Source organism: Carassius carassius, chromosome 16 (assembly GCF_963082965.1).
Source record: "Carassius carassius chromosome 16, fCarCar2.1, whole genome shotgun sequence".
NCBI classification, from domain to species: Eukaryota; Metazoa; Chordata; class Actinopteri; order Cypriniformes; family Cyprinidae; genus Carassius; species Carassius carassius.
In genome coordinates this window covers 8,813,897-8,829,016 of record NC_081770.1, presented here as the reverse complement: position 1 = coordinate 8,829,016, position 15,120 = coordinate 8,813,897, and the positions used below count along the sequence as shown (strand labels likewise).

Sequence of the window (15,120 nt, the reverse complement as noted above, 5' to 3'; positions counted from 1 at the left end):
GCCACACACACCCAAGTAGGGGTAACTGCAGCCTGGAGCATCAGGTGTATGGTAGGAAAGGTGTAGCCGGGTCCCCCTTTCATAAAATAAATAAATAAAAAGAATAACAACAACAACAATAATAATAATAACGAGAAAAAAGAGAAAACACTTTTCAGATTCATCAGATTCTGTTGCATCCTCTTTGGCTCAGACAGTGTAGCTACATGCACTGCAGAACTGCAGAAACAATCAAAAGCTAATGTATAAGGTTCACAATACGATGCATTTCATCTTCTTGTATACACTGATAAATCTTACATTGTTTTCTAAACCTATTGCTTTACATTTTTAACTGGCTAAAAGGTACTGTTGGAGCTACATTAGTTTGCTTTCAGTAGTGGTAATTCTGTTAATTAATTTGTTTACTATTATTATTTTGCTCATATTAGTAATATATATTATGGTAATATTCTCTTGTTTGTTTGTTTAGTTAATTGGTTTTATTTATATGTTTAGTTTTTATTTTTGGTTAGTTTAATAACTACAATGTTTGAGTTAGACACCTGAGGGCAGTAGTGGGCACAGGTAAAGGTAAATATAGGTAGGAAGTAGGAGGTGTCCTGTGGCACCTGGGTGATGGGCATATGGTTTTTACCAGCACGAGAGATGCTCTATTGTTTGCTCAGTTGGAACAAATAAACCAGCCACAACCCTGAATCCAGCTTGAATTAGATTTGTTTCTTGCCTGCATACATCACCTGCCCAGGGTGCTAGAAGTTGTCATTTGAAGGTTTGATTTAAGTTTAATTTATTTTGTTTGTTGACAAACGGCCACTACAGGTACAGAAGAATAAAATATTACCTGAAAAGATTTGAAACAAGATATTTTACAGTTGATGAGTTTTTTTTAATATACTCACTCCAGCAGGTGTCCTGAAGTATGAGTATTTTTTGAGTACATCCTCCACAGACTTTCCTTCCGTGCTTTCTCAGTGTCTCCAGGAGAATGTTCCTGTCATTTGGTCTTTGACAGTCGAAGTGTCTGGATGTGTTTTCTGATACTCACTTTGTGTAATGGCCATCAGGGAACACAGTTGTCATGAATGGATGCACTTGGTCCACAACGATTATCATACAGCTGTAAGATATTAGGATATTGGGGCCTAAAATGTCCTGAGAAAACATTGCCCACAGCATAACACCGCTACCACTGCGGGGCTGTGTCCACCCAACAGTGTATTCAGGTGTCATAGCCTCTGTCAGTAATTGGCGTAGAAATCCTGATTCATCAGACCAGGTCATTGTCTTACAATTACGATGATCTTGGGCCCAGTTCATGCGTTGCTGGCGACGGTATGAGGGTTAGTAAGAATTGGACCATAAAGTTTATTTCTTTATTTTTTTTGATTAATGCTGTAAATATTAGCAGCACAGGAAGAAACTCGTCACCAAATGAAATGTTCACTGACATGTTTTATCCACCCAATGGATTGAATTTAGAAAAGTAATCACAGCTGGTTTGAGTTTGACTCAAAATATAAACATCAGTAAAGCCAGTACTGTGAGATCATAACATGGTTTTACATTTATTTTCTGGGATTTTCCATTCACTTTTGAATAAATAAACATAATTTTCAAATCACTGTGTGCCACAATTCACACAATATACTTTTAGACCTTTCACACAGTCGAGTAACTATACTCTCAAAAGAAAAGCTGTCACTGAGACAGTGATATGAACCCTTAACCTTTTTATAAAAATTTATGATTTTTTATCCATTAAAACCAGTAAAAATCTTAATAAGGGTTAGATGAACTATAACATTATATCACATGCAAATGCAGGATGTGAACTAGAAGGGGTCGAACACAGTCAGGGGAGGATTCACACAACACTTTAACAGTTCTGCTGTTAGATCACACACTGAACCACTGAAGAAAATGATTCACAAGTTTGTCTTGTTCTGTTTGTTCTGCTGGAGTCTGACTGGTAAGTTACAATATATATATATATATATATTTTTTTTTTTTTGGTGATCATTTAGGTGTAAGTTAGAATTTTAATATTTTCATCTGCTGCTATGTACTGATAAAAAAAAATGAATATTGAATATGATATACAAGATCTTGTAACTTTAAATTCAGGTCTCTTTTGGAGTCAGGAACTATGCATTAAAGTTTCCAGGTCTGGAAAAGTCATGAAGAATAATTGAAATCCCTACAGCGAATTGAAATGTTCAAAAAAGTGTGAACTTTCTGTTGAGCTGAAAATACATTTGTAATATTATATATATATATATATATATATATATATATATATATATATATATATATATATATATATATATACGGTAGAACTGTAGCATTAGGCTACTATGAAGCGGGGTCGGGTTGTTGTAGATCATTATATGTTTTTTTTTCTTCTTCTGTTTCATAAATTATGCTGCCATATACTCTATTAATTGATATTTGAAAAATATTTCCAGAAATGTGCAAGTACTGCTTCAGTGTTTTCTCTGTCTGCTTGACTCTCTCTGTACTGATAACAGTAGCGGGTTTCTGCTGCTGCTCTCAACTTCACTCAACTTTGTGTAAATGAAGCTGATTTCAGGATTTGTAAACCATCAGAGGATTTAATCCATGTCAAATCTGTTCATCAGGTGTGTTTGGTGAATCAGTGTCAGTGACGGAGGGAGATTCAGTCACTCTGAACACTGATCTTACTGAAATACATGAAGGCGATGACATAGTGTGGAAATATGGAGCGGGAAAGTCTAAAATTGCTACAATGACCAAAAATAAGCAAAACAACTCATCTGACTTTCCTGATGAGAGATTCAGAGACAGACTGAAGCTGGACGATCAAACTGGATCTCTGACCATCACAAACATCACAACTCAACACGCTGGACTCTATACACTAGATATAAGTGGAGCAAAAGCGATATTAAAAACATTCAATGTTTCTGTCTATGGTGAGTAGAGCTCAACTGTCGAAATGTTCACATATTCTAGTTACATAGTCAAATATTTATTTATTTTATATTTTGAGATGACAGACACATTCAGTTACCGTTAACACACTAAACACTCACTCAACACAAAATTAACAGATTTACTACATTTCACAATGTTGGAAAATGAGAAATGTGTTCATATTCCTCTCATTCTCTCATGTTTTCAGCTCGTCTTCCTGTTCCTGTCATCAGCAGTAACTCTTCACAATGTTCATCTTCATCACAGCAGAATTGTTCATTGTTGTGTTCAGTGGTGAATGTGGGTCATGTGACTCTCTCCTGGTACAAAGGAAACAGTTTATTGTCCAGCATCAGTGTGTCTGATCTCAGCATCAGTCTCTCTCTACCTCTGGAGGTGGAATATCAGGAGAAAAACAGCTACAGCTGTGTGATCAACAATCCCATCAGAAACCAGACCACACATCTGGACATCAGCAAACTCTGTCACACATGTCCAGGTACAGCAGAGCTGATATAATGTGTGTTTATTTACTGAGCTGATCTCTGTCTTCTGTAGATCAGACTGATTCAGTCACTTACGTTAATCACGGTCTCTCTTTTATTCTACTTCAGTTCCTTCAGTTTCTCTGATAGTTTTGATCTCTGCAGCTGTTGTTGGATCTCTGTTGACTGTAGCTGCAGTCGGGATCTTCTGCATCTGCAAGAAACACAGAAAAACTGGCAAGTAATATTTTCTCTTTGTAAACAAGTAAAATAATAAATAAATCTTTAATAATATGTTCTCAATGTTTTAGCCAACGGATAGCCGTATTTTGTAATTTAATTGAAATTATTCTCATACTTTTCAATGTTATAATAAATGTCTATTTGTGTATAATGAAACTGAGCATCGATCTTTACTCATCTCATCAAAAAAAAAAAAAAATCTTCATGAATCTTACATGCGTAAAGATGTGGCAGGTGCTCTGATATTAATATGAATGATAACTTTTGTTGTGCTTGTAGAACTTATTTGCTGATTAAATAAAAAGATTGTAAAAAACCTTTGCTTTGTCAAACATCATGTTTGTGTTTGATATATGTATAAATGAATGTGTGATTTATGTCTCTCTCTAAATGTAATGATTAACACTCTTTTAGGATCTATTTGTGTGTGGACAAAAGTTATAGGCCTAATGGCTAATTAAAATTGTTCATTCCATTTTTTTTTTAAAATCTTTAAGTATTACTTTGGTGTTAAATTTGAAAGGCCTGATAATAACACAGAGGCTGTGAAGAACCAGATCTAATTAAGACTGAGTTTGTGGTTTTAATGCATCTGTGTTTGTTAAAACAGTTGAGACTTGTGAAGTAGATATCACTTACGCCGAGACGACATTCTACAAAAGAAACTCACAGAAAATAGTAAGACAATTTATTGTTAATTTCTTGAGCATCTGTATAATTGGTAACAGTTTACAATAAGGGGTCATATGTTAACATTAGTTAATGTATTGACTAACATGAACAAACAGTGGACAATTAATATGTTACAGTATTTATTAAAAGTACAGTTGCTCACTGTTAGTTCACAGTACATTAACTAATGTTAACAAACAACTTTTGTTTTAATAATGCATTAGGAAATGATTAATTTGATATTAAATAAGATAAAAAATGCTGTAGAAGTATTGTTTATTATCAGTTCATGTCAACTAAAGCAGTTAAGTAATGTTAACGAATGAAACCTTACTGTAAACTGTTTCCTTATAATTTCAGTAGAGAGTCTGATGTAGATCAGTGTGCACTTTTGATTTTGTCTGGATGATATTTAAGTCAATTTCCACAAAAAAAAATAAAATAATAATAAGTAAAAATAAGCATGTTCTGGTAAATCACAGAAATTATAACATACTAAATTGAAAGTCAATTTATTAGAAATCAGAAAAGCAATATGCAAATTGTAAATAATGAGATTAACAAGTTCAAATTCTAATTGAAAAAATTCAGAAATTATGACAAGTAATTTTAACTTGCATATATATCATTATATGACTTAAGGATGCAATATTTTAATCACATAATACATTTTGACTTTGATGTCACTTTTTTATATAATTTTTAATATAATTAAAGGGCATTATTTATTATTTTTTATCCCTTACTGTCACCATAACTACTTTCTGTTGGTCAGTATATTGTCCCAGAAATAATTGTGGTATTATAGTCATTTTAAGACCATGCTATGCCACTGAATATATAATGATAATATAATACCATAACAATGCAAGTAGTGTATGCATAGTATTGCATGCACAAGATGTTGCAAAAGACACATTGGTCTAATGCATGTTCCATAGAAAAACAACAACCATAAACAATTAATAAACAGCACAAGCAGAATTCAAAAATGTGAGAAAGCACCATTTTTCGGATTTGTAAGGAAAACACTATAGGGCCTCAAATGATGCCTTCTTTTCACCTGTCTGCATTTTACAAATATTGTGCAAGAACTCAGGCAATAATGAGATTTCATAGTGTAATAATCTATCACAAAACACCACAATGTGTTTAAGACTTGGTACTACTACTACTACAAAAAAAATATTTAAATATTTCTTATTAATATCATTGCTATTGTTATCATCATCATCATCATTATTATTATTATTGTTATGTTATACATTTTTTTACAGAAAGCTGAAGAGGAGAGTCATGTGGTATATGCACCAATCAAAACCAGATGAAGATCAAACTTTAATATTGCTCTAAGTACAAGACTCTTATTGTCTTGTGATTTTCATTGGGAATCTCCTGCCATGACTTCAGACACTGTGGTCTCATGGATGAGGATTTTCACTGCAGCTTTTCATGATTGCAAAACATAGATGCAAACTATCCTTCCAGAGGTGATAAAGCAAACTCTGCTGTGGTACTGATTATTTATATCTGTACAGAAATGTGGTTTTATCTGTGCATGAGAATGTGTCTACTGCTGGATGCTTGCATGTGATGTCAGTTTGTTAGTGTGTGTCTGAGGTGTCAATAGTGTCTGTTTGAGTGTGTATCTGTGCAAGTGTGTGTCTGAGGTGTCAACAATACGTCTGTGTAAGCGTGTGCTGTGTGAGTGTGCCATGCGAGTGTGTCTGAGGTGTCAATAGTGTGACTGTGAGTGTGTATGAGGTGTCACTCTGCGTGACTTCTGCTCTACAGGGAAGCCAATTTACTTAAAAATATGAAAGTCATTAAAGGGATCATGACATAGATTTAGTTTTTTTATCATTTTAAAATGTTCCCTTCCAAACCTTTCTCAGGAACAGCCTGTTTTTAAGGGGCGGGTCCTTTAAGGCTTCTCAGTAATCAGCCGCTGTTATGATTGGCTAACATCACTACATAGAAAAAACATTATCAACGCCCCCTCACTATTACATGTGTTTTGAGTGTTTTGACAACATAATCAAAAAAACTGTCATTTCCAGACATAGCATGATGAAATCATTTATGCAGTCAGATCTAGTACAGCTTCATCTTTCAACAAATGTTTCTAATGAATGAATATAATATACAAGTTTCCCTTTTTGAACGGAATTAGTGAAATAAATCAACTTTTTGATGATATTCTAATTATATGACCAGCACCTGTATGTGTGTGTGTATATATATATATATACAGGTCCTTCTAAAAAAATTAGCATATTGTGATAAAGTTCATTATTTTCCATAATGTAATGATAAAAATTAAACTTTCATATATTTTAGATTCATTGCACACCAACTGAAATATTTCAGGTCTTTTATTGTTTTAATACAAAAATCTTGCATATTTCATCCGACCAATAAAAGAAAAGTGTTTTTAATACAAAAAAGTCAACCTTCAAATAATTATGTTCAGTTATGCACTCAATACTTGGTCGGGAATCCTTTTGCAGAAATGACTGCTTCAACGCGGCGTGGCATGGAGGCAATCAGCCTGTGGCACTGCTGAGGTGTTATGGACCATCCCTGACTGTGGGTACTTGACACTGTCAGGGGTGCCATGTCAGCTGCTGGTGTTGGTCCACTGTGTTTTATCAAGGGCAGGGTCAATGCAGCTAGTTATCAGGAGATTTTGGAGCACTTCATGCTTCCATCTGCTGAAAAGCTTTATGGAGACGAAGATGTTGTTTTTCAGCACGGCCTGGCACCTGCTCACAGTGCCAAAACCACTGGTAAATGGTTTACTGACCATGGTATTACTGTGCTCAATTGGCCTGCCAACTCTCCTGACCTGAACCCCATAGAGAATCTGTGGGATATTGTGAAGAGAAAGTTGAGAGACGCAAGACCCAACACTCTGGATGAGCTTAAGGCCGCTATCGAAGCATCCTGGGCCTCCATAACACCTCAGCAGTGCCACAGGCTGATTGCCTCCATGCCACGCCGCATTGAAGCAGTCATTTCTGCAAAAGGATTCCCGACCAAGTATTGAGTGCATAATGGAACATAATTATTTGAAGGTTGACATTTTGTATTAAAAACACTTTTCTTTTATTGAAATATGCAAATTTTTTGAGACAGGAATTTTGGGTTTCCATGAGCTGTATGCCAAAATCATCAGTATTAAAACAATAAAAGACCTGAAATATTTCAGTTGGTGTGCAATGAATCTAAAATATATGAAAGTTTAATTTTTATCATTACATTATGGAAAATAATGAACTTTATCACAATACGCTAATTTTTTAAATATATATATATATATATATAATTTGTTTATTTTTATTATTATTAATTATTTTTCAATAGCACAACAGGACTTGGACTTCGGTCCATAGGTAAAACAATGGTTGAAATTTAAAGTGTCAGATTAAGATAATAACCAGATCTCACCTGAAGTTTCCAATGATAATTTTAAAGATCAGAGAAATGTTGACAGCTCAAGATATCTGCTCCAGTTCCAGCTGTGTAACATCACCTGAGGATCAGGAAACACAACATGAGTGAAGGACTGAAGGAGTGTTATCCAAAGATACAGCTTGTCCTTTTAAATTATAGTAGCAAAAATCAGTATCAAATACGTGGTTAGTGTGCGAGTAATGGTAAATGTAAGTTCCTACTCTAGTGTGCTCTGAGTGGGTGGCTATTAACTGGTCAAAAAACACCACATGACTGATATGATAAGTCTGTGTCATATTCTGGTCTGTAGATATGGTCCCTCTTTTTGGTCATTATTCGCCGAGAGTGACTCTTCACCCGATTCATCGTCCAGAAGTAAGGTCACTTTAAATAGCAGCACATCTCTCCTCAGCAACATAAAGAAACACAGGACTGAAACATTTAAAATTAATAAATGATAAATAGGCTACACCAGCGTTCATTTAGAAGAGAAATGAGACAAAAACGCTACCTATCAGATGCCGATTTATGAAATCGCACAAAACAGTTTTTCAGTCAAACAAAGAGCATCAAACGTGTCGAGGATTTCATGCTACATGATAATAAAACATTAATACACGTGTGTAGTGACAGTAAATAACCCTCTCTGTTGTTTATTACACCCGCAACAACACTAGCATCCGTTCAGATTCATCTGTATTTTTATTTGTGTGTGTCTGCAAAACGCTTGTTGTTGCGTTTTACATAAATACCATCCCGCATCAAGTGTATGTGTCTTCCCCTAACGTGTCTGCAACCTAAAAACCGTTAGAGAAAGCAGATAAACACAACACACCCACAGAAACGAAACTAATAAACTGTTGACCACTAAAAGACGAGTTTCCATTTCTTCTTCTTCTGTTTTTTGGCGGTTGGCACATTTCCGCCACCACCTGGTTTGGAGTGTGGAGAAGAACGTCTACAAATCCGAAGCAGGTTGTTTTAAATATACTATCAATTAGTTTCTCTAAGGTATTGAAACAATCAATTAACAATAAAACACCAATACTTTGAATCCTGCAGATCGGTAACTTCTTTCTTGTGATAGTAAATAACAGCAGCATCTGCAGTTACAAGCAGCACCAGAACAGCAGCACTTACTCCTATAGATTATAATAATAATAATAATTATAATAATAATAATAATAATAATAATAATATGTGCTCCGTTTACTATGCAGAAGCAAAAGACAATTTTTTTTTTTGAAAACGGAACATAACTTCTCCATTTTTACAAAAACACATTTTATCTGATTTTTATATCAATCTTAATAAGGGACGGCCTTATCATATTTCGTGTTATATCTGTAGGGCTAAATGCATTATTCACGTTATGCCTTAATGAATTCATGAATTTTAAGTTTCCACCAAACATCTAAGGGAGCTTATTCTTTTTCAAATGGGTTCAAAACATAAACAGCTTTCAATTTTTTAAATGATTGGATGCTATATGAATCATATATACTGTACCACATACATATATATAAACATATATATGTAGTGACCTGATCATTGTCTCCACCAGTAATGCAATGATATAAACCCAAGTGAAAGAAATGAAGGCCATTTATCAAAGGAAGGGCACATAAAAGTGGACTTTAATGCAGCCTCAGAGGAAAATCATGAGAGCTTATGGTTCTGCTGCACACACAAGATGCTCATGTGTCTCCACCTACTGGAGTAAGATTGTTACCAGCAGAAAGAGCCACTGAATCAGTGAGAAATATTGTGTTATTCATTACATCTTTTACTGCACTTGAGTAACATTATATTAAATCATATTAGACATATATTAGATATTAGATTATATTAGACACGGTATTAGACATCTCTGCCAAATTACAAGACTACACATTTTGAATGATTACTAAACAACATTGATGATTGTGACGAGTGGGGCGGGGCCGAGGGACATGGGAGCGAGGCCGGGGGAGTGATTGGAGATGAACTGCACCTGTTCGTCCCACCGGTCTCGAGGCCCATGGAGGAGATGGAAGGATATAAAACTGGAGCGACGACAGTGAAGGACGAGAGAGGACCAGGCCTGGGCTTTTAGTTGTGTTTTGGTTTTTATTTTATGCGCACCAGTCGTCCGTGAGGGGCTGGTGCGCTGTTTTGTGTTTATTTTGTTATTAAAATGTTTTTGATTGTCCGCCGGTTCCCGCTCCTCCTTCCATCTCCTTTTCTCTCGCCTCGCCTGTCCTACCCCCAGGTTCCCGCAGGTCCCCGGGAGCGGCCCCCCCGGAGGGAGGGGGGGGGGGAGTAGAGCGCAGTCTCGGGAGTACCCCCCGGCCTGCGAGGGGCGATGGGGGTATGTGACAAGTGGGGCGGGGCCGAGGGACATGGGAGCGAGGCCGGGGGAGTGATTGGAGATGAACTACACCTGTTCGTCCCACCGGTCTCGAGGCCCCGCCCCACTCGTCACAATGATACTGTGGTTTTATTGCAAAATAAGGCAATGACTGCTAAAAGAAGATAATTTAATAATTGATTTTACATGACAAATTCTTATTAAATCAATGAATGCAACCTTGGTGAACAGAAGTTTCTTACTTGACAGTTTTCCCATTGGTATTTTAATGAATTAATTTTATTTGTCTGTAAAACTGTTCCAAGGAGGGAAGGCAGACAGGAGGTCAATAACAGCAGAAAAATAAGAAGCCCTTCACCTAAGATCTGAACGTACATTAACCAAATGGCCATTTTCACAACGCTAAATGTCTAAATAACAGTTCACATCAGATTTCTTAAAGGGACAGTTCACTCTTTAATTACTCACCTTCATTTCCTTCATTTATCTACTAATATGTCAAATTTACGATACCAATATTTATATGATGTACTAATATGGCCTCTTACAGTACATATAAAGTCTTACATTTTGTAAGGGACAGCTTTTGCACCTTTCTGAGAATGCAGTAAGGCTGTAGACAGTGTTTGACATTTGCAATAACTTAATGATCCATTAGATTTATTTGATCATTAAATTTAGGTTGATAATCCATTTTTCTACTTGTTCATATTTTCCACAGTGAAATACTACCTTTCAGAAACTATCACGTTCAGTTTTTTGCTCTTGCATAATAGCGAATCTGCCATGGTGCAAGCACAACTGGCTTAAAGGGATGGAAGATGAGACTCTGATTGGTTTATTGGACGTTAAGCCCAAAACACACCCATGACTCATTATGAGAATAGGTTCAACCCTCTTGGACCATTTTTTCACAAACCAGAAAAACATATATAAGATTAAGAAAAATAGTAGCGTGGTCAAACTCTGTTGTGGGAGGATTCACACACCAGGTTCAATGTTATCAGCAGACAGTCTTATTAGATCAGAGTTTAAGCTGAATTAATAAAGAAAATGTTTCACACATTTTTGGGTTCATGTTATCAAACTTTTTCCCGGTTTGAGGGTGCTTTCACACTAGCACTTTTGGTGCACACTTGGGCTGCACGATTCTGGATAAATTGAGAATCAAGATTTTTTTGGTCTCATATAGAGATCACGATACTCCTACGATTCTTTTTTTATTATCATTATCACAAGTATATAAATTAATACTTTTATTTTGCAAGGATTCTTTAAATTGATCATTTTATAACAAAATATTTCTATTTCATATAAATTTTGTTCTTCTGAACTTTCTATCAAAGAAACCGGAAAAAAAAACTACTCATCTGCTTTCAACATAATAATAATAATAATAATAATAATAATAAAAAAACAATTTTGAACAGCAAATCAGTATATTATTCTGATTTCTGAAGAACATGTGACACTGAAGACTGGAGTAATGATGCTGAAAATACAGCTGTGCATCACAGAAATAAATTACATTTTAAAATACGTTCAAGTAGAAAGCAGTTATTTTAAATTGTAAAAATATTTCAAAACTTTACCGTTTTTGCTGAACTTTGGATCAAATAAATGATCCAAATGATTTGGTGAGCAGAAGAGACTTTAAAAAATATTACACATCAAAAACTTTTGACTGGTAGTGTATACATATTATATTTAAAACCCCAGTTTTTTATATTAGAATGATGAAAAAGTTGTTTAAATCACTGATTCCACGACTCACTCATAAATCTACTTGCCTTGTTTCATTACTGGATGAATGAGCGTTTATGAACGATTCTCTTGAATGAAAAATTCATTCATTGACAAATAAATTTAAGTCTCTTGTCGCCACCTAGTGGTGAAACAATGCAATCGACACAAACGTTATTTGAAGCGCAGTACTTTCAAAAGGGGATTTGTTATATTTTGATCGCTGCCATATAGACATTAATGTTTATATCTGAATTATAAACTTTATCCCAGTATTTCTGTGATAATATAAATGACTGTAAGACAGAAATATTACTGTGTAGTTGAAAAGACCGTTTGTGAAGATGTTTTTTTAACCAAACACGCTGCTCTCTCGGTGTCAGCGGCAGTGTGAGCACGGATTTGAATGATCCGGTAAGACTTTGTCAAAAGTTTAACAGACTCGGGGAATCGTTGTCATTTAGAAATGAGATCGAGAGTGTGTCTGAATCGAGATTGCGATCTTTTAACGATTAATCGTGCAGCTCTAGGTTCGACTGGCAACAAAGTTCATCCAAACTAGTGTGCACACCTGCAAACCGTATCTGAGTCCGCTTAAAACTCCTGTGAACTCCAGTACGGTAAGCTGGAGATATGAATGCTATTGTACCCAGTGTTGGGGTTAGTTATGTAATCAGATTACTTTTTTCAAATAACTAGTAAAGTGTTTTCCTGTTTAATGACTGACAAGTTTCTTGTCCACATACTTTGAGAAATCGGTATACAGAGGCGTTGTGTGTGCAAAGACAGTAAAATTATTATTATTATTTTTTTATTGCTGAAGACTGTTGAATCCTCTTCTCCTGTGTTCTACTCTACAGACATGAATTTACTTTTCCTGTAGTCTGAGGTTTATTCATTACACTTGTTGGTGTGACAGGGTTTTTATATTTGCTATAAATATAAATTCTTATATTAAAGACAATCAAGCCCTGCTTATATTTAAAAAGTAACGTGAAAGTAACTCAAAAGTAACGTAACTCATTACTTTCCATAAACAAGTATTAGTTACTTTTTTAGGGAGTAACGCAATATTGTAATGCATTACTTTTAAAAGTAAGATTTGGAAACAAAACAAACGATTCAAAAACAAACATTTATAAAAGTGACAAGAGCAATGTTATGCATTTTGCCACTTATATTTTGCTACCCCTGCCACATGATGTGGTCAGCAGATCTTATAGGAATATTACTGCCCCATAATCTGCATATTTCCACCCACGGTGCCGCAATTCTGTTTTCACAAGTGACAACAGTGTACCAGTTATAATGCCATGGTGAAAGTTGGAGCAAAGCATGCTAACTGTTCTGTCTTTGGTTGCACTGATGAGCACATAACACTGTTTAAAGTCCTAGCCTGAGAGGAGACAAGACAGCAGTGGATATATTTACTGAATATTATGCTGCTCACATTCTGAGTGGCAGCCGCTTTCTGTGCACATGCTTCGAAGCTTAAACTGATGTGGATTAAAAATGCATGATTTCAGTGTGATAGATTAATAATCAAAAACCAAGATGCTTTTTATTTTTATTATTATTTATTTGTATTTCTTTTTTTGGCAAATTATCTGAGGTACCAGCTGTAAGGCATAGCCCTATTACTGGAAAAGGGGGTGGGGAGAAGCAGCTCATTTGCATTTATAGAGACATACACAAAAACTGCCTGTTTCTGCTTCCACTCAAAATAGGCATTTTCAGCAATACATAATAAATGACCTGTGGGGTATTTTGAGACTTAATTCTGAGACTTAAATTACATCTTGTAAAAATGGGCATAATATGTCTCCTTTAATTTTGCACTCTGGTTTTTCCATTCACTAAAATTTTGAATAAATATACATAGTTGACCCTGGATCACCAAACCAGTCTTAAATCGCTGGGGTATATTTGTAGCAATAGTCAAAAATGCATTGTATGTGTCAAAATTATAGATTTTTTCTTTTCTACCAAAAATCATTTGAATATTAAGTAAAGACCATGTTCCATGAAGATATTTTGTATAATTTCACCATGAAATGTAGTTATTTCACAGTTCACACAAACGTCTTCTACTTGTAGCCATTTGAAACAGTCAGGTAACTTTACTCTCTGTGAAAAGCTGTCACTGAGGCAGTAATATGAATCCTCCTAATATGAACCCTTAACCTTTTCATAAAAATAAGTATGTTGTTATCCATTAAAACCAGTAAAAATCTTAAGATGAACTATGACATTATATCATATGAAATGCTGGGCAGTAACTAGTTACTAGTAATGCAATACAGTAATAAAATTACTTCACCTAACTTGTAGTGCAACTAATTACTAATACAATTTAAGTAATAATATTACAGTTATCACTTAAAATAAATAAATGTTCAATTGCTTTTTTCTCACAATTGTTAATGATTTGAACTTCTTAATCATTTTTCTTGCACATGATGTCACCAGTCAAGTCAAGTCAAGTCACCTTTATTTATATAGCACTTTAAACAAAACAGATTGTGTCAAAGCAACTGAACAACATTAATTAGGAAAACAGTGTGTCAATAATGCAATAATGCAACTGATTCTCATCCCAGCCGCTTCACACTCGGCTGCACCAATGCAGCAAGTTAACTTAGCTGGAAGATGGAGAAGCCCACATCATATAGTGCCTGGAAACACAGTCATTATTTAAATTTTGTTGGGAGAAAAGATGACAAAAACATCAATGTCACAAATTGTGTAGTGTTACCAAATTTTTTAGTTGGTTCTACCTTATTTTATCAAATTTTACTATGTTACTGCTTTTTTTAAAAACACCCATCCATCCATCTTCTTCAGCTTATCCAGGGCCGGGTCACAGGGGCAGCAGTCTAAGCAGAGATGCCTAGACTTCCCTCTCCCTACACACTTCCTCCAGCTCTTTCGGAGGGATAACGAAGGCGTTCCCAGGCTAGTCAAGAGACATAGTCCCTCCAGCGTGTCCTCGGTCTAGCCCTGGGGCCTCCTCCCAGTAGGACGTGCCTGAAACACCTCCCCAGGAAGGCATCTAGGAGGCATCCGGAACAGATGCCTGAACCACCTCAGCTGGCTCCTCCCGGGTGGCCGAGCTCCCCACCTTATCTCTAATGGAGTGCCCAGCCACCCTATAAAGAAAGCTCATTTCAGTCGCCTGTATCCAGGATCTTGTCCTTTCGGTCATGACCCAAA

At 35.5% G+C, this 15,120-nt stretch overlaps 1 protein-coding gene and 1 long non-coding RNA gene across 2 annotated transcripts; one reads left to right on the top strand and one right to left on the bottom strand.

The window, feature by feature from the left end:
- Window positions 1-1,850: 1,850 nt before the first annotated feature.
- On the top strand, window positions 1,851-3,477 carry LOC132159344 (SLAM family member 9-like). The gene is made up of 3 exons (XM_059568856.1): window positions 1,851-1,972; window positions 2,643-2,957; window positions 3,167-3,477. Exons 1-3 carry the CDS (start codon window positions 1,924-1,926, stop codon window positions 3,475-3,477), a joined length of 675 nt encoding a protein of 224 aa, XP_059424839.1. The 5' UTR covers window positions 1,851-1,923.
- Window positions 3,478-3,546: 69 nt separating this feature from the next.
- On the bottom strand, window positions 3,547-8,751 carry LOC132160358 (uncharacterized). The gene is made up of 4 exons (XR_009437981.1): window positions 8,172-8,751; window positions 7,809-7,893; window positions 6,245-6,328; window positions 3,547-3,657 (listed from the first exon to the last, which is right to left on the bottom strand). It is a non-coding gene; the product is annotated as an uncharacterized LOC132160358 (long non-coding RNA).
- Between the last annotated feature and the right edge of the window lie 6,369 nt (window positions 8,752-15,120).